This window comes from Ursus arctos, unplaced genomic scaffold (assembly GCF_023065955.2).
Source record: "Ursus arctos isolate Adak ecotype North America unplaced genomic scaffold, UrsArc2.0 scaffold_11, whole genome shotgun sequence".
Classification (NCBI taxonomy): domain Eukaryota; kingdom Metazoa; phylum Chordata; class Mammalia; order Carnivora; family Ursidae; genus Ursus; species Ursus arctos.
In genome coordinates, this window is record NW_026622775.1 from 45,842,957 (window position 1) to 45,867,392 (window position 24,436).

A 24,436-nucleotide genomic window follows, 5' to 3' on the forward strand; every position below is an offset into this window, starting at 1 on the left:
CTGTTTGGATCTTTAGTCTACTTTTCAAGTTGTGTTGTTGAGTTTTAAGAGTCGTTTAAATATTTTTGGGTGGAAGTTGTTCGTCAGGTATATATTTTGCATATATGTTCTCCTGTATGAGGGTTGCCTTTTCATTTTTTTAATAATGTCTTGCACAGCAGTTTTTTTCTTTTTAATAAGTCCAATTCATCAATTGTTTACTTCATTGATTATGCTATTAGTGTTGTTTATGAAAGCTCATCACTAAACCCAAGTTCACCAAATTTTATCCTATGTTATCTTCTACAAGCTTTTAAGTTTTGTGCTTTACATTTAGGTGCCTGGGCCATATTAAGTTAATTTTTGTGAGAAGTGTAAGGTCTGCATCTAGCATTGTCTTGTACATGATGTCCAGTTGTTTTGCACCATTTGTTGAAAAGCCTAAACTTTCTCCACCAAATTACCTGTGTTCCTTCGTCAGAGAATGGATGATTATGTATGTGGGAATCTGTTTCCTCGGCTCTCTATTCTGCTCCATTGAATAGACAAGTGTCTACTGTCTATACCACATTGGCATCATTGCAATGCTTGATAGTAAGTCTTGAAGTTGGGTAGTGTCATTTCTCCAACTTTGTTCTTCTTCAGTATCGCGTTGGTTATTCTGGGTATTTTGCCTTTCCACATAACTTGTCAATATTCACAAGATAACTTGCTAGGATTTTTATTGGGATTGCATTGAATTGATAGACCAAGTTGTGAAGAAGTGACATCTTAACATTACTAAGTCTTCTATTCACGAACGTGGAATATCTCTCCATTTATTTAGTTCTCTGATTTCATTCATCAGAATTTTGTAGTTTTCCTCATATAGATCTTGCAAGTATTTTGTTAGATTTATACCAATTTTTTTATTTTAGTGAGTGCTAATGTAAATGGAATTATGTTTTTAATTATAAATTTTATTTTTCATTGCTGATATACAAGAAAACAATTGACTTTTCTATATTAACCTTGTATCCTGCAACCTTTCTGTAAGTGCTTATTAGTTCCAGGAGTTCTTTTTGGCAATTCTTAGGAATTTTCTATATATACGACCATATCATTTCTGAACAAAGACAGTTTTATTTCTTCCTTCCCAGTCTATATACCTTTTATTTCTTTTTCTTGTCTTATTAAATCAGTTAGGACTTTCAGTATAATATTAAAAGGCAGTGGTGAGAAGGGTCACCCTTATCTTGCTCCTGATCTCAGTGAGAAGGGTCACCCTTATCTTGCTCCTGATCTCAGTGAGAAAGATCTAATTTCTCACCATTAAGTACGTTTGCTGTAAGCTTTTGTAGATGTTCTTTATCAAGTTGAGGAAGTGCCCTCTCTTTTCCTAGTTTGTTGAGTTTTTTTTTTTTAAGATTTTATTTATTTATTTATTTGACAGAGAGACAGACAGCCAGTGAGAGAGGAAACACAAGCAGGGGGAGTGGGAGAGGAAGAAGCAGGCTCCCAGCAGAGGAGCCTGATGCGGGGCTCTATCCCAGAATGCCAGGATCACACCCTGAGCCGAAGGCAGACGCTTAACGACTGAGCCACCCAGGCGCCCCTGTTGAGTGTTTTTAACATGAATGGGTATTGGATTTTGCCAAATGCTTTTGCTGTAACTATTGATCAGATCATGCGACTTCTCCTGTTTAACCTGGTGGTATGGTAGATTACAGAAACTGATTTTTGATTGTTGAACCAGTTTTACATAGGTGGGATAAATCCCATTTGGTCATGGCATATAATTCTTTTTTATACATTGTTGGCTTATATTTGCTAATATTTTGTTGATTTTTGCATCTATGCATCTATGAGAGATATTGGTCTGTAATTTTCCTTCCTTGTAATTTTCTTATCTGGTTTTAGTATTAGGATAATGCTGGCTTCACAGAATGAGTTAGGAATTGTTTCTGTTGCTGTTTTCTGGAAGAGATCATAGATAATTAGTAGATGTTCTTCCTTAAATGTATATTCACCAGTGAACTCACCTGGACCTGATACTTTCTGTTTAGAAGGCTACTCATTATTGAAACAATTTCTTTAAAGATATAGGCTTATTCAGATTATCTATTTCTCCTTGAGTGAGTTTTGGCAGACTGTGTCTTTCAAGGAATTGTTCTATTTCATCTAGGTTATCAAACGTGTGGGCGTAGAGTTGTTCATAATATTCATTATCCTTTTATCATCCAAGGGATCAGTAGTGGTGCATATTTTTCATTTATATTAATAGTAATTTGTGTCTTCTTTTTTCTTTTTTTAATTAACCTGGCTAGAAGTTTATTAATTTTATTGATCTCTTCAAATAACCAGCTTTTTGTCTCATTGATTTTCTTTATTGATTTCTGGTTTTCAATTTTATTGAGCTCTACTCTAACCTTTTTTTTCTTCTCCTTACTTTGAATGTAATTTTTCTGTTTCTAGTTTCCTGTTGTATACATTTACATTATTAATTTCAAAGCTTTCTTTTCTGATGTATGAATTCTATGTTTTCCTCTAAGCACTGATTTCACTCATCTCATAAATTTCATAAATAGTATTTTCATTTTCATTTAGTTTGAAGTTTATTTTATTTTGAGAGCTTTTTTTTGATCCATGCATGACTTATTTAGGTGTGTTGTTTAGATTCTAATATTTTGGGATTTTCCAGCTATCTCTCTGTTATTTATTTCCGATTTAACTTCACTGTGGCCTGTGAGCATACTTTCTATGATATTTATTCTTTTAAACTTGCCAAAACATATTGAATAGCCCAGAATGTGTCCATGGTGGTCCATGCTCTATGTGAGCTTGAAGAGAATGTATAGTCTCCTGTGGGCGGATGAAATATTACATAACTGTCAGTTAGATCCAGATGGTGATAGTGCTATGCAGTTCGACTATATCCTTACTGCTTTTTTGCCCACTGGATCTGTCAATTACTAATGGAGGGGTGTTGAAGATTCCAACTACAACAGTGAATTCACGTTGATTTCTTCTTGCAGTTTTCACTGTTTGCCTCGTGTGTTCTGACACTCCGCTGTGATGTGCGTAGAGAAGATGGTCATGTCTTCTGGGAGAGTCAACCCCTTTACCATTGTGTTATGCCTCTTTGTCCCCAGTAATTTCCTTGCTCTGAAGTCTTCTTTGTCTGAAATTAAAATAGCTATTCCCAGCTTCATTTTACGATTAGTGTTAGCATGGTATATCTTTATCCATCCCTTTTAATCTGTGTCTTTATAATTAAAGTGGGTTTCCTGTTAACAGCATGTATCTGGGTTCCGTATTTTATTTGTTCTATCTTTTAATTGCTGTATTTAGATGGCTCACATTTAAAATAATTATTGATAGAGTCGGATTAATACCCACCGTATATAGTTTCCTATTTGTTGTCCTGTTCTTTGTTTCCTTTGTCTTCCCCCCTTTTTTTCTACTTTCTCTGGTTTCAATTAAGCATTTTATGATTCCGTTTTCTCTTCTCTCTTGGCATATCAGCTATACTTCTTGTGGCCATTTTTAAGCAATTGCCCTAGAGTTTGCAGTATACATTTACAACTAATCTAAATCACCTTTCAAATAACACCATACCTCTTCATAGATAGTGCAAGTACTTTATAGTAGAGCGTTCCCAATTCTTCGCTCCTGTCCCTTCTGACATTGCTGTCATTTATTTCCCTTAGGCTATAAGCTCTATAACCTTTTAAGCTATAACCACGTAATACGTTGTTGCTATTATTGTTTTATAGTTATCTACTAGATTAATTAAGAATGAAAAATAAAAGATCTTATTCTGCCTCCACTTATTTTTCTTCTCATGTTCTTCCTTTCTTCGTCTTGATCCAAATTTCTGAACTATATTTGTTCTCTTCTTTATAAAAATCTTCTTTTAACATTTCTTCCAAGATAGGTCTACTGATAAAAAAAAAAAAATCCACTCAGTTTTTGTCTGAGAAAGTCTTAATTCCTCTTTATTTTTTTTTTAAAGATATTATTTATTTGTCAGAGAGAGAGAGAGTACACGCAGAGGGAGCAGCAGGCAGAGAAGGCAGGGTGGGGGGGAAGCAGGCTCCCCGCTGAGCAAGGAGCTGGATGCAGGACTCGATCCCAGAACCCTGGCATCATGACCTGAGCCAAAGGCAGCTGCTTGACCAACCGAGCCACCTAGGTGTCCCTCCTCTTTACTTTTCAAAGAATAATTGCACTTAATTCAGATGTCTAAATTGATGAGCTTTTCTTTCAATATGAAATATTTCACTATACTCTCTTCTTGCCTGCATGGTTTCTGAAGAAAGTTTGATAAAATTCTTAACCTTGCTCCTCCATAGATAAGGCATTCCCCCCCCCACCCCGTCTCCCTTCAATATTTTTTCTTTGTCTGATTTTCTGTAATTTGAATATGATACACCCCCATGTAGATATTTTCTGTTTTTATCCTGTTTAGTGTTTGAGCTTCCTGGACCTGTGATTTGGTATCATCTGTCATTAATTTTGGAAAATTCTCAGCCATTATTACTTCAAATACTTCTCTTCCTTTCTCTTTTTTCTTTCTGGTATTTTCATTACCTCTGCGTTACACTTTTTTTGTAATTTTCTCAGTTTTTGAATGTTCTATTGTGGTTTTTCAATACTGTACTCCTTTTACATTTACGTTTGCAAAGTTTCTATTGACACATCTTTAAGCTCACTATTTCTTGGCTGTAAAAAAAGCATTCTTCATTTCAGTTGCAGTGTTTTTCTTTTCTTTTCATTCTTAAAATAAATGAAAAGCATTTTCTTTCCATCCTTAAAGTTGTCATCTTTCATATTACACATCTTGTTTTGCATGTTAACTTTTTCCAACAGAGCTCTTTGCATATTAATAATAGGTAACTTAAATCCCGAGTCCGATAATTCCGAAATCTCAACCATATCTGAGTCTAGGTCTGAGGCTTCCTTTATCTCTTTAGATTGTTTTTTCTTGCCTTTTAGTATGGCTTGTAATTTTTTTTACAAGCCAGATACGATGTATCAAATAATAGACACTGTTGTAAGCAAGTCTTTAGTGTGAGATTTTCTTTTTACCTTGCCAGAAGTTAGGTTGTATTTAATATTTGCTAGAGCTCTCATAGGTTTCAATTTCTCGTAATGTCCTTCCTTCTGTCTCTTCTTTTGTCTTTGGGTTTTCCTAGAAATCCTTAAACAGTGTTTGTTTCTTGCACTCTCAGTTATAATCCACTGTTATTCTTGGAACACTTTTAATATGGTCATAAGGTATTGGGGAGTGGAAGCCCTCTATACTCTTATGAGTAAATCTCCATTTTTAGTGAGCCAGGATCCCTGGATTGTAACCTTCAGAGAAGTTTCCTAACCCTTTTTTTTTTTCCTCCCTCCACGAGAGACAAGAAAACTAGAAGGGCCTCAAATTACCCAACTACTCTTCTTCCAAGTCTGATAAAGCTCTGATAAAGATGTTTACCTAGAAAGCTAGTCTTTATTTCAGAGAACAGAGGCTCTGAGCATGTTTCATAATGGCTACTTTTTCCCTCCCCTTGCCAGAAGCAAGAGAAAATTTTTCCCTGATCTTTACTGTGAGAACATAGCAGGACTCCTGAAGGTAAACTCCTGAAGGTATGGGTGCTGGCTGGACTCTGGGTCCTCACCATTCCTGCGGAAGAGCCCTCTAACCATAACTGGCTCTAGTGGTCATAAGGTATGATTCTCTGCATTCACCTACCTCTGCGGTTTTCAGGGAGCTGATTTACCTTGTGACCTCGATCAAGTGGTAGATCTAAGAAGAGCTGCTGATTTTCAGTGTGTTCAGCTTTCTTCTTATCCTGATGACAGGAGTGATAACTCCCAAGATCTTTAAATGCCATATCAGAAACCAGAATCCTAATATTTTTTAATATATTTTATCTCTTGACTACAAAAAAAGGGTGAGATACACAGATCTTAATATGTCAGTAATAATATATATTAGGAAACAGGCTTAGAGATATTACACGACTTTTCCAGAGATAAATGGTTAGTATATGAGGCTAACCTGGATCTTCCAATACAGACTTTTATGTTTAGACGTTAACGCATATGAAGGAAGAATTTTAGTTTAAGCAGAGGATCACCCATGTTTGGGTTGGATCTGTGGCATCATGTGAAAAGCGCTAGAGCTGGGACATCCTGTAGTAAATGTCCTCAATCCTGACTCAGCCAACTCACTAAGATTTTAGGAAATTCACAACAATGTGAGTCTCAGTTTCTCAAGGTGAATCTGAAGCAAGAATGAACCACATGATCATTGAGGTCTCCTGTAATCATGAAGTGAAACAATTGTAGGTTGGATTTAAGCCCTATGTTTTGGGGTGAGAGAGTTCGTGGGGAAAGGGAAACTTGTTTCCTCAAAATTTTTCTGAACTCTGAATTTCTGAATTAATCTCTTCCCTTAGGTGAAAAGCCTTAGCTTCCTTAATTCTTTAAATGACATGATACTTTTCCTTCCCATCTGCTACTTACACTATTGGGTTTTTTAAAATATTTTTATTTATTTATTTATTTATTTATTTATTTATTTATTTATTTATTTTAGAGAGAGAGAGAGAGAGCATGAGCAGGGAGGGGCAGAGGGAGAGAGAGAGAGAGAGAGAGAATCCCAAGCAGGCTTCACAGTCAGCATGGAGGCCAAGGCGGGGCTCAATTTCATGACCCTGAGACATAACCTGAGCCAAAATCCAGAGTCGGCTGCTTAACCAACTGAGCCACCCAGGCGCCCCTGCTTCTCACACTATTGTTTATAAATATGAGTAATGTTTACAGCAGGACTTCCTTCCAGGATACCTCATCTTTGGGCTGTCCTTATGCTTTCTTCCTCTTGTAACACTACAGTCATCACCAACTACTGAACTGTCTCTGTTAACTTTCACTTCCTCAGAGAGGCCTTCCTTGATCTCCTAGACAAGGACAGAACCCAGCACTTCCCCTTTTCTGAACTTATTTGTTCATATCTGCGTCTCTTGCTATTCTGGATTCCATATGAAGGTAGGACTCCTATAGGTCACTGCTATACTTCCGGGGCTCTTGAGTCCAGAACAGTGTTGTCCAATAGAACTTTCTGCAATGATAGAAATGTTCTGTAATCTGCACATGTGACTATCGAGCCCTTAAAAAGTATCCAGTACAAATGAACCACTGAATTTTTATTCCAATTCGAATTCAAATAGCCATATGCAGTTAATGGCTACGTACCTGACAGTGGAGAACTAGAGCAATGTTTCTCAAAATCTAAATCAAGATGTCAGGAATCTGTATTTTAACTCATTCTCCAGGTAATTCTCCCCAGCAATAAAATTCGACAATTGATCTAGAATGTGATTCTCAGTACAGCTACACATTAGAATGAGCTGGTGGAAAAAATGATCCTCAGCCACATCCCCAGCTGGTCTGCTCTGGGGTCCCGGTATTAGTATTTTAAAAACTAAACAAAACAGAAAACCTCTTGGGTGATCGTAATGTCCAATCAAGTTTCAGAGGCCTGGAACGTAGTTCTCACGTGGTACTCAGTACCTATTAGATAAATACAACAGGAGAAATGGTCTGGGTGCATTTAGAAAGGATTAGTGACTACAAGTGGAATCTTGTGTTGTCCCAGAGATGTCAGTGACGTTAGTGGTTCAGATGAATTTCTTGATGGTGATAACAAATTCAGCTTTAGATAGCCTTTTATGATTGTATGAAATTCCTTGGCCTTTTCTTTCATCCATGAACAGTACAAATACTACCTAACTCTGGGACTTTTAGAGGGTGACACGCACAGAGCTGCCTGAACCATCACCTCTTAAAATACACAAAAGACTTTCTAGTTTGCTGGTTGATTGACACAGGGCCTGAGGACGCCTCCTCAGGGTCACGTGAGTCACAAGACCAGGCACGCCCGCGCAGGAGCTGGGGGAAGGTGTTTCTCAACCTGCTGCCTGGGGCGTCCTCCAGGTCTCCTTTATTGTAGCGCTCCCTCCCCCTCCCGCCGCGCTGACGGTAATTGTCCCGGCAGGAAATAATGGGTGGCGGGGCAGCCAGGTCGCCCCGAGGCAACAGACCTCTGGGTCGTAGGTGCTAGAGCCCTCCCTTCTCCCGCCCAGTCACAGGTAATTTGTCCCGGCAGGAAGTAAAGGCCGGCCGGGCTGTGCCAGCAGCTGGGGGAATAGGCCGGTGCGGGCTTCGCAGCGGCGCAGTGGAAACGAATCGAGTGGGTGCCGTGCTGGAGGGAGTTTCAGCGCCAGCCCCGAGCGCAGTGAGTACGAGGAACTCAAAGGAAACCCAATAGCTTTGCAGCGGAGTGTCTCCTGATTTTTCAGAATGCGCTGATTGTTAGAAAGGAAAAAATCAAAGCTCAGGATTAGTATGTTCGAGCACTGAGAAGTTTAGGCAAGATGCCGGCAGAAAGTTGCCAGGAGAGTTGAGGAAATTAACATGAAACTAAAACTGAAATCTTAGTTGCAGAACAAGTATTATTAATCAGAACGTGTCAAGTACTAACATAAAAAGGTCTACATAGAAGTTTAAATTGACAGGAAAAATTGAGAGAAAAAACATTTACTAAAAATAAGTGAAATAAAAGTACAAAAATAAAAATGAATGAATGTAATTTAATAAAATATCAGAGGACACTTGAAAGCAAGCATTTAAAAACTACTTTTAAGTGCTTTGAGATTTGTTAATTCAACAAGTCTGCACTAAAAAGAATTGGAGTAATATGCTAAAAGTGATACTGCTTTACTTTTGCATATAAATTTTATTGATTTAGAAAGGTAGATCCGTCCTTCAAGATAGTGCATTTTGCCAGCTTGCCAGCCCACATTGAAATTAGATGACTTGCTTTCTGAAACGTACTAGAGCTGTATGCAATAAATTTCATTTATTTGCAGGTAATAACTTTAATTAACACTGATAATGTTCACTCCGCAGTCAAAATGCAGCCCATGCAATCTGATCGGCACTTTAAATTATCACTTCAACCGGAATGAAATCTAAGAGGTTTGAAGCTGTCAATAGTCTTTAATAAAGCCATCTTTTCACTAAAATAATGTGCCACTTCTGAAAGTTAGACATTCTCTTATCAGTGTACTTATAGAGGTTTTGTTTCACTTTGCTATTTAATTTAAATGGAAAAAAAAGAAACTAATTCCTTAGCTATCACCAAATCATGTGTCTTCTTAGTCCCGTGATATCCTTCTCAGATAATGCCAGTTCCTCTGGCATAACAGGGCTAAAACTTCTTTGCACCTAACGTAAGACTATTATTTTTACTGAAGTAGTGTTATTGTGTTAGTGTTTCAGTATGTCTCAGAGTCTCTTCCTCAACTACATCCCCAAGGAGAATATTGTCTTATCAGCATTTGTTTTGGTTTGTTTTAAGAAAGCACATACAACTTCAAATAGACGTTTTTCTTACTAAGATTTATTGAGTAATTTTGAAGTTATCCCTGTTTTCAGTTAAATTGTCCTTAATAATGCCAAAGAATATATATTGTAGGTAGTTCTATATTTAATATTCTCTGCAAGAACACATAAGGAACAATACATGGAAAAATGAAACACCTTTATTTTTTTTTAAGATTTATTAATTTATTTATTTGATAGAGAGTGCACCAGTGTGAGCGTGGGTGGGTGCTGAGAGGGACAGAGGAAGAGGGAGAGAGAATCTCAAGCCCACTACTTACTGAGTAGAGCCCCATGGAGGGCTCAATCCCAAGACCCTGAGATCATGACCTGAGCTTAAACCAAGAGTCAGACGCTAACTGACTGAGCCACCCAGGTGCCCCAAAATACCTTTAAAGTAAATATCATTGTAAAATAAAACAACAAGGAAAGGTGATTTCAGATGTACTTTATTCAACCCCTATCCACAAGAAGTCATCACAACATTAAATTTGGAGGGAAAAAAAGACTGGATTCATTATCTTCCACTCCAGAGGGCTTAAGGAGATGAAATGAACCAAAAAGTCAATACACAAAATATGATTTCAAAATGGTATTGTGGAAAGACTCTGATTGCCCCTTTGATAAAAGGACTCTTTTGTGTTATTTTTTTTTCTCTTGTAGATTATGCAACTAAAAGAGTGAATTATATTCAATTGCCTTTTCTAATGTTACGAAAAATGTCTAAGTTCTTAGCTATTTCTTATTTTGGGTCCTTTTCTTCATAGGGAACCAGAACTACTTAATAAGCTTAGCAGTGCTGTCCAATAGAACTTCCTGTAATGGTGGAAATGTTCTATAATCTGCACTATTGAGATAACTACCGGCTATATGTGAGTGTCAAGCATTTGATATTTAATTAGCTTGGCTAAGGAACTGATTTTTTTTTTTTTTTTTTTTTTTACTTAATTTTAATGAAAATTTAGTTATCCACGTGTGGCTAGTAGCTACCAGATGGCACAGCTGGCTAACTGTCTCACACTGTTCTGCTGCCTAGGTGATGGGTTGTGCATCATACCAGTCGATCTTGTACTTTAGAAGGTTCCTTTTTTTCTTCTTCCAAATTTTTATTTAAATTCTAGTTAGCTAACATGTAGTGTAATATTGTTTTCAAGAGTAGAATTTAGTGATTCAATACTTACATACAACACCGAGTGCTCATCATAACAAGTGCCCTCCTTAATGCCCATCACACATCTAGCCCATCCCCCCCCACCTCCCCCAACAGCCCTCAGTTTGTTCTCTACCCTTAAGAGTCTAGGAGAGGGCTGCCTGGGTGGCTCCCTTGGTTAAGCATCTGCCTTCGGCTCAGGTCATGATCCCAGGGTCCCGGGATCAAGTCCCGCATCAGGCTCCTTGCTCAGCGGGGAGTCTGCTTCTCTCTCTGCCTGCCACCCCCCACCCCCCCACCCCCGCTTGTGCTCTCTCTCCCCCTCTCTCTGACAAATAAATAAAATCTTTTTTAAAAAAAAAAGAGTCAAGGAGATTCTGAAGGGATATTTCAAGGACATAAACCTTGAAAAGATTTAAGAAATTCTTGAAGAGATCTTTAAGGGGTTCTTCTATATGTTCAGTTATTTTTCTTTTTAAGTCATAGCGATACAAGGTTTCATGAACTACTTAAACTAATACACTCTATGAGGGTACTACTGATGAGGAAAGTGCCTTTGCCTCTAGGTAATTCTGAGTATGTAGCAGCAATACAATCTACACGTGCCCTTCGGCTCCTATCTAAAATTTTTAAAAAGCTTTTGCTTTTGAGGCACTGACAGTTTTTTTATATATTTATATGAAAAAGGGGGGCAGAGGGAGAAAGAATCTTAAGCAGCTCCATGACTAAGGCAGAGCCCCAAGTGGGGCTCGATCTCATAACCTTGAGATCATGACCTGAGCTGAAATCAAAAGTCGGATGCTTAAATGACTGAGCTGCCCAGGTGCCCCAGACTAGATGTTCTGAACATCTTCACACATGCTCACTCATTTGGTTGTCACAACAACCAATTGAAGTAAATTAAGTCCTGGTCCATAAATCTTTTCGTTATACCAGTCCACCTACACAGGATAATTTTTTTTATAATAAGAATTATCTCCAGACGTGCCTAGGTGGCTGAGTTTGTTAAGCGGCCAACTCTTGGTTTCAGCTCAGTTCATGATCTCGGGGTCCTGGAATGGAGCCCTGCGTTGGGCTCCATGCTCAGCAGGGAGTCTGCTTGAGGATTCTCTCTCCTTCTCCCTCTGCCCCTCCCCCATTCATTCTCTCACTCAAATCAATGAATGAATCTTAAAAAAAAAAAAAAGGGTTATCTCCAGATTGGGAGAAGTTAGGCTTTCAAGCTCTGAAGACAAAGGTGGGTTTTTCTAATTGTAGATTAATGATCAGAAACTATTTGTTGGTAAAATAAAAGAAAAAACGAATGAACATGGAGTGTGAACATAATACATAATTTCAAAGTGTCCTAACTTGATCAGGAAGAAGGACTCAGCATACTTTCAAAAAGCTCAATAAATACCACTTAGTAATCACAATTTGTTCACAGACTCACAACTTCTTAATGGTTTTATTTTTATTTATTTCAGAAGCTCTTGAAAAGGACACCAAGTGTAAAGTGAACCGGCTCATTGTCAGGCAGTTCTGGAACCATGAGCACTAACGGAACAGACCTAACAATTGGTTTCATCTCCTCTTCTGTAGCTGTCCTTTTGTTTGGCTCAAACTTTGTACCGCTTAAAAAATATGATACTGGTGATGGTAATTATTTTTCCTTCATGGTTAACTTTCAATTACTTTCACATGTGAAGTTCTCTTTTTTGGTGTTTTTTTTTTAATGATGGCTACACATTTTCTTGTAACTGGCGCCAAATGAATAGAGTTTATAATAAATCATTTGATAATGCTCATGCCAGTTTATCTGTGATTTAGTCAGTATAGAATAGTCTTAAGGTTGTGTTTCATGGTAAAGCTGGGAGAGTGACTGTCAGGAAAGCATTTGAGCCTTACCTGTTATGTTTACAAAAGAAGAAAGTTAGTCAGTTCTACTAATATACACTTGTTTGGAAAATGTGAATTTCAAATATGCTTCATATAATAATAAACAGTTTGAGCACAACATGAATTTTGTGCTTATGTGCCATTTTTTTTTATTTTTCAAGGTTTTATTTATTTATTTGACAGAGATAGAGACAGCCAGAGAGAGAGGGAACACAAGCAGGGGGAGTGGGAGAGGAAGAAGCAGGCTCCCAGCGAAGGAGCCTGATGCGGGGCTCGATCCCATAACGCCGGGACCATGCCCTGAGCCGAAGGCAGACGCTTAACGACTGAGCCACCCAGGCGCCCCACTTATGTGCCATTTTGACTCTGATACAGCACTCGGTGAGCACAGAAAACTGCACCCAGATGAATAAAGACGCGTGGGAAAGCACGAGATGCGCTTACACACACACCCCTCTCCATCCTGCCACTCCCTCAGCACTACACCTGTTCACGTCTGGTGTTAGGACCCCCGCATCCACCAGCTTCACCATAGCTCACAAGCTGCCACACTTCTGATGCCCACTCCCCTAAGCAACCTTCAAGTCTTTTTCAAGTTAAGGTGTCATATTTATTGTAATACTTGTGAATTTTTTAACCACTTAGCAGTATAAAACTGAACTTTTTTTTTTATTAGTTCTTGTCTTTTTTTTTTAATTAGGTTTCTGTCTTTTTTTAAAAATATGTTGTTGATGAAATGTTTTTTGAGTGGTGTTCCCTTTTCCCCCATAAAATCTCCGCGGTTTTTATTATGTGATTTGGCACAGTGCCGTGTTTTTAGGAACGCACGTGACACATTATAGTTGACCCGACTGTAATATGAACTTCAGTGAAAGAGAAGCAAGAGTTTTGTTTTTTTGGTGTTTGTTTTTATCCACTTGCCTAGGAGATGATAGCCAGGAGAAGGAGATGTTCAGATGTTATGCTGAACACCTGGCGGGAAGCAGTGACTGTATCACCTCACTTCCTTATGTCTTGCTACTACTTAAACAACAGAATTACAAATCTTTTTCTTCCAGAGCCTTTCTTCTCTTTTTCTTTGGAGTTAGGATGGAAATGGAAACTACTAAAAGAAGAACAAAATATATACTAAGGGGTAGAGGAACTGGCTTTTAGGTTTCTCTCAACAATTGTGATCCTGGACAAGTCTCATCAGCTCTTTTGTTCTCAGTTTCTCATTTGGAAAATGAAGAACTTGTAAGATGAAGTTCCCTTTCATCTCTGTGATCTTCCTTTTTTGTCCTAGAGGCTAACAGCTATTTTTTTTTCTCTCCTCCACTGTGAGATTGAATTGAAGTAGGGAAAAACCTTCCACAGGCAGAGTCAGAAGTGGTACACAGAGTTATACCCGGCCTAGTGTTTCTTCCAGTATCGACTTTCTCTTTAACCGTGTAATCCCTAAACCCTTGATGGTACAAAGCTTCAGGTATAGATAGACCTCATATCACCATGTCATCTTCAGCTAACTGGCAAATGGCAACCCAGAACACAGAAGGAGAACGCCCTGACCCAGAATGCTAGTTCTCATGCTTGTACCATCTGGCTCATCACAGGCATTCAACTCTAACTGTGAAAGGTCTTGCATGTGGCCATGAGTGGCTTTGTTTTTATCCCAAAGGTGACATAAATGATCCCGAAAGGTTTAAATTACTACTGTGCTATTCTGAAGTTCTTGATGCTGTGTTTTGGTGAGAGATGGCACTAGGTATAACATTCATGTAAAAATGCATAGACTTAGTCTTGCCAATACTCTTCAGTAGAAAATTCTTGATTTGTCTAATACGTGAAACAAAAGAATGTTAAGCAGGAATGCACTGTGCTTGGCAAGCTTTGGAGTAAACAGCATCGGTTTAAATTCCAGCTCTACAAACCGTTAGCTGTTGAGACAAGCTACTTATCTCACATTCATTTTTCTCCGTCTTTAAACTAGGGTTAACTGTGATGCATAGTAGTGGTAAAAATCGCATTAGGTGTGCAAAGCACCCACATAGAGGCCTTCAATATGTTGTGACCATTCCTATAATAATATCTCTTTGATACTTCTAAGCATTAATTTACTCAAATCAGTTTGAATCACTGAAACCAATTTCTTTTATTTCCAGGAATGTTTCTCCAGTGGGTACTTTGTGCTGCCATATGGTTGATTGCCCTGGTGGTCAATCTGATATTACATTGCCCGAAATTTTGGCCTTTCGCAATGGTTGGGGGCTGCATTTGGGCAACAGGTAATGCTGATATAATTTATTCTGTAGTCATTTAATACTATGATCAAAATAACTCTGGTTCATAGTAAAAGGAAATAGTGCAAACAGCAATTCTGAATAATCCTTAGTCATAGAGACTAGAAATTAGTTTAGTTTCTTTCATTCAGATGCTTAATAAATATTTTGGGTACATTTCCTGACTTTTTCCTCTTAATGATTTCTTTCTTAATTCCTGATAGAAAATTATAGCAAAAATGTTTCAGTTGCTCTCTGTTCAAGCATAATTCATATATTGGTTTAAATGCTCCAGTCTTTCTTTCTCTATGTTAATCGGAAAATATTTTTTTCAATAGTAGTCTCTACTAATAAAATATTTAAGACTTGTCCTTAAAAGTAGGCAAACAGACACATTATCATTTCAAAAGCACTGGCAAAAAAAAAACAAAAGCAAACAAAAATCTCCCCTCTGTTGCTTTATCAATACCTGGAATTATATAACTGGAATTTATACCTTTGTTTGACCAGTAAGGATGGTTTTCCTTCTATTAATATTAATATATCCCAGGAGAATTCTATTCTATTTAGCAAAAAAAATTCCAAGTATCAAGGATTTTTTAGAGGTTAATTTGATTAAAAGCAAATAAATTTTAAAATGTTAAAAACTTATTGGATACCCCCTTAATTTGAATTCCTGCAGAATTAAATAATCTAGTGAAGTTCCTGAGTTGGGGGACAGAAGAGTTCACTTTTAAATTTCCACTGGAATTTAGATTATTATATCTCCCTTATACCTTGGTAGGATTATGTTTATCATGTCTAATGGGGAGAGGGATACAGAGAAAACTCTCTGTATCCTACAGATCTTTATAACAACTATAGTATTTATAATTACCCAACAGGTTTCATTGGGATTCCGTGGGGGAGGGGAGGGCTGTAATTGGAGAAATGTTGCAGATGTGGATGCTATAGGTCATAGTAACTGAATGGAGATGGGAAGTAGAGGAAAGGGAGCAGCCAATGATGACGTAGGGATTTTATCATAGATGATTAAGAGGGTGGTGGTATCACTGACAAGAGTGATGAAAATAGAGAAAAGTATGTGTCCAAAAAGAAAAGTGATGAGTTCAGTTTGGGACCTTTTGAGACTGAAGTTTCTAATGTTCCCACAGTGAGGGACATCTGGTCGGAGATCTCTTGTTTTGGAAGCAGAGCACAAAAACTCTGGAGAAGGTCCAGGCTAGAGCAATAGCTCTGGGAGCATGTGTCTCTAATTGATAGCTGAAATCCTTAAATTAGGTCAAGTGCCCAAAGAAGACTATATAGCAAGAGGAAGAATGTGTTCAAGGGAAAATGTTTAGGGGGCACCTAAATCCAGACAGTATGACAAGAAAGAGTAGCCTGTGAAAGAGAGAGACAGGAGGGAATCAGGAAATGACAGCATCTTGGAAACCACCAGAGGAAACCTTTCAAGAGAAGATTGCAGGACTGAGGCCAGACTGCTCAGAGGTTAAGAACTATAAAAAAAATAATCAAACAATTTGTCCTTGAGTGACCTTCTAGAACACAAAGCAATGAATACAGGGCTCTAGAAGATAAGTCAATGAGCATGGAAGAGCAGTCTGGGGTCATATTGGGCCAAAGGCTTGATTAGTGCTTGACTTTGGTTCAAGTCTAAGAGGACAGTCACTACTAATTTTATCATTAGCAGTTTCTGAAAAAAGTTATAGAATAGAGACCTATGTTAAGGATAAAGAGCATTGGGGCAATTAGGCAAAGAGCTAATTCATCATTTTTCTTTGTAAGATTTTGTCTTACGCCTAGTTCTAGCAATCATAAACCTGCGTATAATGCCAAAAAATATAGTTCTTTCATTCAAAGACTGAGGAATTGTGCTTTCCTACATTTGTCCAAATCCCATAAGCTTCATTTGAAGTTAAAAATTAATTCAATTTATAAATGTATTTTTGAATTAGAAATAACATATTTTTTTCTGTATGTTACATCTCCAGGGAACATTGCTGTTGTTCCAATTATCAAAACCATTGGTTTAGGCCTTGGAATCTTAATCTGGGGATCATTTAATACCTTAACTGGCTGGGCAAGCTCAAGGTAACACAAAACAATTTCAACTAAGATTCTCTACACTGATAATAAGGCAAGTCCTAGGGATTGGGCTAGCTGAGAGGAATAACCTGGTTTTTACCCTCACAGAGATTACAGCTGTAAGATATACACATGAAATATGCTACTTTTAATTATTATTTGCCCTAAATTCTAATATCCGATCTAGATATTTGGTTAAGATACAGTAAAGAATTATCTCTTCAGAACAGAAGAAGGAAGAGAGGAGGGGAACTGATGAGTATTTTCCCTTTCTATTGTGTGACAATTTGCTAGACGTGTTATATGCATCATTCTCCTCTCCTTTTCACAAACATGAGGTAAGCACTGCCTTATAAGAGAGCTGAAAGACAAGGAGATTGAGTAACTTGCTGAATATCACAGGATGACTAAGCTAGGCTTCAAACCCAGGTCATCTAGTTCTAAAGCACATATTCCTTCAGGAACCTGGGCCAGGGTCAGCAAACCATGGCCCACCATCCCAGCCGTTTTTGTAAATAAAGTTTTATTGGAACACAGCCAAACCCACCCATTTCATATCGTCTCTGCCTGCTTTTACACTGTAGTGGCAGAGTTGAGTAGTTGCGAGGGACCATCTGGCCCACTATGCCTAAGATATTTACTCTCTAGTCCTTCAAGGAAAAGTGTGCCAGCCCCAGCTCTAGAGGGGTCCAGAGGGTCACCACAAGCCACATGGTGTCCGTTTATATTTAAAGTTAAATGAATTAAAATTTGATAAAATGAAACATTCAGCTCCACAGCTGCACTGCCCACAGATCAAGTGTCAACAGCCCTAGATGGCTAGAAACACCCTGTTACACAGTGCACCTGTAGAAGACCCCTGTCACCATAGAAACTTCTTTTGACTGTGCTGCCCTTGTTCACATTAAAATTAACACTCAAACTGAGTTTGGGGAAGAGGAGTAGAAGGAAGGATGTCACTCTCACCTTACTTTTTGGGCTCCTCTTCCCTCTCAAAGCATTATAGCAACCTCAGTAATAACAAAAGGAACTAACCTCCAATCTAGTCTTTCCTGGCCTTTCCCCATTCTTCCACCAGCTTCTTACAAGTGCTATTTTCTTTTGCTGCTTCTTCTTGCCTCTTTCATTCTTGCCCTGAATGGGTCACAGTAATTGTTAGTAACAATTTCTACAATGTCAAGGCATGAAAAAAATATATATATATAAAATATATATATATATATATATATATATATATATATACACACACACACTATATATATATATATATATATATATATATATATATATATATGGTGATGCCAAAAAGTAGTGATCTTTAACCAAGCAGTTACTTAAAAGGCTGTCTCAATAAATAGTATACAAAATTGCAGCCAATTAATTAGCATTCACTTAGCCACTAATCTATTTTGTCTTCCTTCTTCCTTAATCTTAATAAGAAAGGGACACTCACAAGTACTTTTACGTATACTAACTCATTTACAATATCTTTATAAGAAGGAAGGTATATATATAATAATAATTATACCTATCTTATAGGTACCCGCTTTTTAAACATGGGGAATTGAGGCACGGAAAAGAGTTAACTTGTTCAAGTCACAGTTAGTAAGAGAGGGATTTAGGATTTGAATCCAGGAATCTGACCCTGAGTCTATGCTCTTGAACGCTATGATGAACACATTTTCAAAAATACCTACTTTAATGTAACTTTCTCAATTCCAGGTTTGGCTGGTTTGGAATGGATGCAGAAGAAGTGTCAAAACCGGTGCTAAATTATGTCGGAGCTGGATTATCAGTAGTAAGGTACACAGTCATTTCTGATCTAACTGTTCTTCCAAACATTTAGAATACCTTTTAGAGATCCCAATGTGGTCACATTTTTTTAAACGTGCATTTCATAAAAGTGACATGATTTGTCCTCAGACTCTTCATTTACATTTACAGATTTGCCTTTCGAGGACAAAAAGGGCCAGCTCCGGGGTCCCAGCCCCCAGCTTTAATTCTTGAAAACTCCGAGACCCCAGGAAAATCGTTGAGCTGCTTTGAAGCTCACTTTCATTTATGTGTGACCTTTAGAAAAATTATAGTACATAGCTCATAAATTAGAATCAAATGGCACATTATTTTGCAAACTAAACAATACTGTATAAATACATGTTTTCTGGCTCCCAAGGCCCCTGGAATAGCCATTAATTCTCTCCTCTTATCTCCTTTCATTACTCACTTCCTCTTGCCCCCCCAGTTTCCACATTCCTGTCACCTCATCTCTTCTTATCCCAGTCAGACAACTACTCTCTCACTCATACTCATTTAAATACGTGTTTTGGGATGTGTCTGTGTCTAGTCGTATGCACTATATGAATGAAGATGAAAATGACTTTAAATCTCTATATGGCAGTGTTCGATCAATAAAACTCCAGCAAGAATTAGGTCACCTTAAATTCAGTCCCCTTTCCCTTCTAGACTCCATTTATATTCCCTGTCAGTGCTTCACATAATGGATAGCCCTGCCTGGAAAGATTTTAGTACTTTTTTATTTTTCAGGGAAAGAACACTATATTTCTCTTCCTCCTGCAATGATGGCTTTTCCCCAGCCACATTCAGGAACAATCTCTTTGTCATTGAAATGTTACCTAAGAGAGTGGTTGCAGGCCAATTGGAGAAGAAATAACATAGATTATTCTAAAAAAGCAGATTCCTGACATTTTTGGTTAGAGGCAATTTTATGTATTTTGTACAATTCACATGGCATCCTAGCGTTGAATAGCTCTCTCAAAAACAATTTCTTTACGCCCCAAAATTGTAATGTAGCGTGCCTTAGTTTTGACTTAATAGTAATTTAAGACCAATTTTACAGTCTGTCAGGCATTGTTTTTCTCCATATTTCTTCTTTCTTTAGAAAGTGTACATTCTCTAAAATTGCAAATTATTCCTATTCTACCGACTTCTACCTCTATGACCTTGGGCAAATTACTTAATTTCTCCAAGCCTTGGTTTCTTCATGTGGGGCTAAAGTGAAGGTAATAATTGTGCCAGGCTTATAAAATATTTTAAAGGCGAAATGAAAAGAAATATGTTAAGTGCTTTGTGTATTGCTAGGTACATGGCTAATGCTTTGTAAGTTGGGTAATTTTTATTATAATCATCATTATTTGTATCAATAGCTAGTTCATGTTCAATTACTGGCTTCCCTTCGGGCATCTGTTGTTCAGCTCTGTGGTAAACTGTCAGTGCACTTGGGAATCAGGGGGCTTGGTTTGGAGCTCGGGCTGTGGCACAGAAATGCGATGATCTCTTCCTGTAGTGCATTCTGGCTCCCTTTTAGGTTTCTTTACCAAGAGAACCTTTTGGAAACTTTCATTATTTTAACTCCGTTAAATCCGTTTGTTCAAGGGCATTCATTGAATAAGCTTGGAGTTTCGTGGCCAGTATAAAGAAGCTTGGAATATGGTCACATTTGTTTGGGCACCTCCTGTTGCTTTTCTTTTTAAAACTGAAATTATTGATCTTATCCTCTGTACAGTCCAGTTTTTAAAGGATAGGTGAGATTGTTTTCAGCATTACATTTTCCCTATATGTAAGGTAGGTATCAGTCAGTTTCTACAACCAAAACCACTCTAGGTATTTTATTTTATTTTATTTATTTTATTATTTATTTATTTTGGGAGAGTGGGCAAAGGGAGAGAGAATCTTAAGCATGTTCCACACCTACCACAGAGCCTGACCTGGGGCTCGATCTCATGACCCTGAGATCACAACCTGAGCCAAAATCAAGAGTTGGGTGCTTAACAGACTAAGCCACCCAGGGGCCTCCTCTAGGTATTTTAAACAGCAGAGCATTTCACACAGGGAATTGTTTACAAAATTTCAGTAAGGCCTTTTGGAGCTAAAGGAAGAAGGGGGCTCTGCCCAAAGCCCTGGAGCCCACACTCTAACCAGCACAGTTGCCTCTGCCCTGAAACTACCAGAGCCGCCATCCAAACAAAATGGCTTTTCTCAACTTTTAAGTCTATTTGTATGCCTCCCGTTGGTAAAACCTAGCTGCTAATACAGTTTGGGAAGACAGTTTTCAGCCTAGAAAGGCTCCATGGTCAGGAGAGAATATATGGAGGTGGGTGTGGAGCTGACACAAAGAAACAATGTTCTCTTTGACAAACTTTAATGAAGATCCAGGAGTCAGAGTTCATAAAAAAGCAGATTTCCTTTCCAATTAAAAAAAAATTGCTTTGGTTTATCCATGAGTCTACTCCCCATTTCTTTGTCACTTAACTTGCTTTTCCTGGAGAGTTGTGTTGTGAGGAAATCCAGTCTTTGTTTCCAGCCATTACCTTTCTTCAGAGCCACAGTCCTTATATCTAACTATGGACCAAGCTTGACATCTCTACAGAGCTGCCCCCCAGGCACCTCCTCCCCAGTCTGAGATGAGATAATGCCTGGAAGAAGACCCTGCCGGGTCAGGCACATGGTCAGCCCTCCACCAACACTAACCGTTAGTTCCTTTCTCTCTGCCTTCAGTATTTCCCAATCAGAATTACTTTTCTTATTCTACCCTTCCCTGCACACTGGTTCCTCTTCCTGTGTTCCCTCTCTCCTAGAATGTAATAGCCACGGTTATTCAAATTCAAAACCTTAGTCATCTTGAGGTTTTTTTTTTTTCCCTTTCATACCCCATTCTGTATCTAATCCTGTAAAAAAAAAATTTCTTAATGTTTCACAGGTTCTTCCTTTCTTTTCCCCCAGTTCTTTACTATATATCCACCTGCATATGACTGTAAAAATCTCACATCTAGGGGCACTTGGGTGGCTCAGTCAGCTAAGCGTCTGACTCTTGGTTCTGGCTCAGGTCATGATCTCAGGGTCATGATCTCAGGGTCATGAAATTGAGCCCCATGTGAGGCTCCACACTCAGCTCGGAGTCTGCTGGGGATTCTCTCTCTCCTTCTCTCTCTGCCCCTCATCCCACTCACTTGCTGTCACTCTCTCTCTCTATCAAATAAATTAAAAAGAAAATTAAAAAAAAAAAAAATCTCAGAGCTGCCGCCAGGGAGGAGCAGGCCTGCCACCTAGGACTGGGAGGGAGGAGGAGGCGAGAAGATGGCAGGCGACCCCAGTGCTGCCAACAGGAGCATGAAGATCTGGAAGACCAAGAAGTTCATCAAGAGCTTGGAGACGGCCCGCGGCCATGGCACAAGCATGATATCACTGATCATTCCTCCCAAAGACCAGATTTCATGAGTGGCAAAAATGTTAGCAGACGAGTTTGGAACTGCTTCTAACATTAAGTCAAGTAAACTGCCTTTCAGTCCTGGGAGCCATTACATCTGTACAACAAAGACTCAGACTTTATAACAAAGTACCTCCAAATGGCCTGGTTGTTTGCTGTGGTACAATTGTAACAAAGAAGGAAAGGAAAAGAAAGTCAACATTGACTTTGAACCTTTCAAACAAATTAGTAGGTCATTGTATTTGGTATTCAACAAATTCATACAGAGGCTCTCACAGCACTACTCTCAGGTGACAGCAAGTTTGGCTTCATTGTAACAGATGGTAGTGGTGCACTTTTGGGCACACGCCAAGGAGACTCAAGAGAAGTCCTGCACAAATTCACTGTGGATCTCCCAAAGAAACATGGTAGAGGAGGTCGATCAGACTTGTGTTTTGCTCTTTTAAGAGTGGAAAAGTGACATAACTATGTTCAGAAAGTAGCTGAGACTGCTGTTCAGCTGTTTATTTCTGGGAACAAAGTGAATGTGGCTGGTCTTGTTTTAGCTGCATCAGCTGACTTTTAAACTGAACTAAATCAATCTGATATGTTTGATCAGAGGTTGCAATCAAAAGTTTTAAAATTAGTTGATATTTCCTGTGGTTGTGAAAATGGATTCAACTAAGCTATTATCTCTGAAGTCCTCTGCAACGTGAAATTCATTCAAGAGAAGAAATTAATTGGATGACACTTTGATTAAATCAGCCAGGACACAGGCAAGTACTGTTTTGGAGTTGAAGATACACTAAAGGCTTTAGAAATGGGAGCTGTGGAAATTCTAGTAGTCTGTGAAAATCTGGATATAATGAGATACAGTCTTCATTGCCAAAGCACGGAAGAGGAGAAAATTATCTAACTCCAGAACAAGAGGAGGATACATCTCATTTCACAGACAAAGAGACAGGACAAGAACATGAGCTGACTGAGAGAGTATGCCTCTGCTGGAATGGTTTGCTAACAACTCTAAAAAATGTGGTGCTATATTGAAAATTGTCACAGATAAGTCATAAGAAGGATCTCAGTTTGTGAAAGGATTTTCTGGAATTGGAGGTTATCTTGCAGTATCAAGTAGACTTCCAGAGAATGGAATACCAAGGAGGAGATGATGAATTTTTTGACCTTGATGACTACTAGGTAGTCAACATGGGTCCGGCAAAATGTGCCTCATTCTCCAGCATCCAATCCAAGGAGCATACCCGTGGTGGAATACAAACAGATCCCTGCCTAACAATTGAAACATTTCCAGAACTTAGTCCGTGAGCACTGGATATTGAAAAGAAAACTGAAACAAAACCAGACCCAACCCTACACTTTGGGTTGTCATGGTGTTAGTGCAGCAGTCTAGAACTGGATATTGAAAAGAAAACCGAAACAAAACCAGACCCAACCCTACGCTTTGGGTTGTCATGGTGTTAGTGCAGCAGTCTAGAACTCAGTTCCTAAAATGCCACTTTGGACTAATTTAGAAAAGAATCCCAGTTTTTACTTTTACGTGATGGTGAAATTGGTTGCTTTTATATTTCATGAAGAAAAAAATTTTTTTTAACCTTCATACATAGAATCAAAAATACTTTAACTGCCATAAAACTTCAAAAGTTAATAGAAATGAGAGCATAAAAAAAAAATCTCACATCTACTTTCCCTAGTTCCATTTTTTCCTATTGCCAGTATAGCTTGCTTGTATCTGCTATCAAATCAGTTATCACTCTTCTAATTAAGAACCTTGGAAGACTCCCATTGGATTCAGAAGAAATCTGTCTCCTTAGTCTAGTATGTCCACCATCACAGATTTTCAACCCGTCCTCCTAGATAGCTTTCTCCCTGTATTATCAATTCACTGACCTAGGATTATTTATCACACCATACCCCAGACACTTCCCCCAGCCCAAAGACCCTTTCCTCAGCTTCCTTGGCCTTCCTTATATATCAGTTGAGATTTTTTTTCCATCCTGTGTTGTTTTCTTGATTTCCCTTCATCCTAATTAGAGTGAGTTGTCCCTAAACTTCCATTGCATTTTGAACTTCTTCTATTATGGAAGGGTCTGTTTTGTATTACTCATACAATTCCTTTATCCTTGAACTGTGAGATCCTGAAGGACAAAGTCTGTTATTTTCTTTGAATACCATTCTCCCACCATCACCATCAGACTTTGCCACACAGTGCTTGACACTTAAAAGATGCTCAGTAAAGCCTTGTTAAATTAAGTTGTCAGGGTAAACACGTACACGCAAGTTCTAATAGTAAGATGGGTAGGATTACTAATCTAGGGAAACTGGAAAGATCAAAAATGTAGAAAGGCACTCCTGCATATCACATATTGATTTTTCTAAAATTTTCCATGCTTTTGACAATATTCACAGACTATCATGGACCTTTGTGTCTGACATACTGCACCAAGTTCT

At 38.3% G+C, this 24,436-nt stretch overlaps 1 protein-coding gene and 1 pseudogene across 4 annotated transcripts in view; both read left to right on the top strand.

Moving 5' to 3' along the window:
• Positions 1-7,883: 7,883 nt before the first annotated feature.
• The window catches only part of TMEM144 (transmembrane protein 144), a 39,019-nt gene continuing 22,466 nt past the window's right edge, over positions 7,884-24,436 (top strand). Inside the window, exons 1-6 of one of the 4 annotated variants that reach the window (XM_057310147.1) lie at positions 7,884-7,992; positions 8,097-8,248; positions 12,013-12,184; positions 14,566-14,688; positions 16,677-16,776; positions 18,493-18,573. In XM_057310147.1, coding sequence (XP_057166130.1) covers positions 12,076-12,184; positions 14,566-14,688; positions 16,677-16,776; positions 18,493-18,573 — 413 coding nt within the window. In that variant the 5' untranslated portion in view covers positions 7,884-7,992; positions 8,097-8,248; positions 12,013-12,075. The other 3 variants (XM_026499551.4, XM_044384392.3, XM_048212149.2) reach the window with 3 other exon arrangements.
• On the top strand, positions 21,820-23,519 carry LOC113255798 (eukaryotic peptide chain release factor subunit 1-like; annotated as a pseudogene).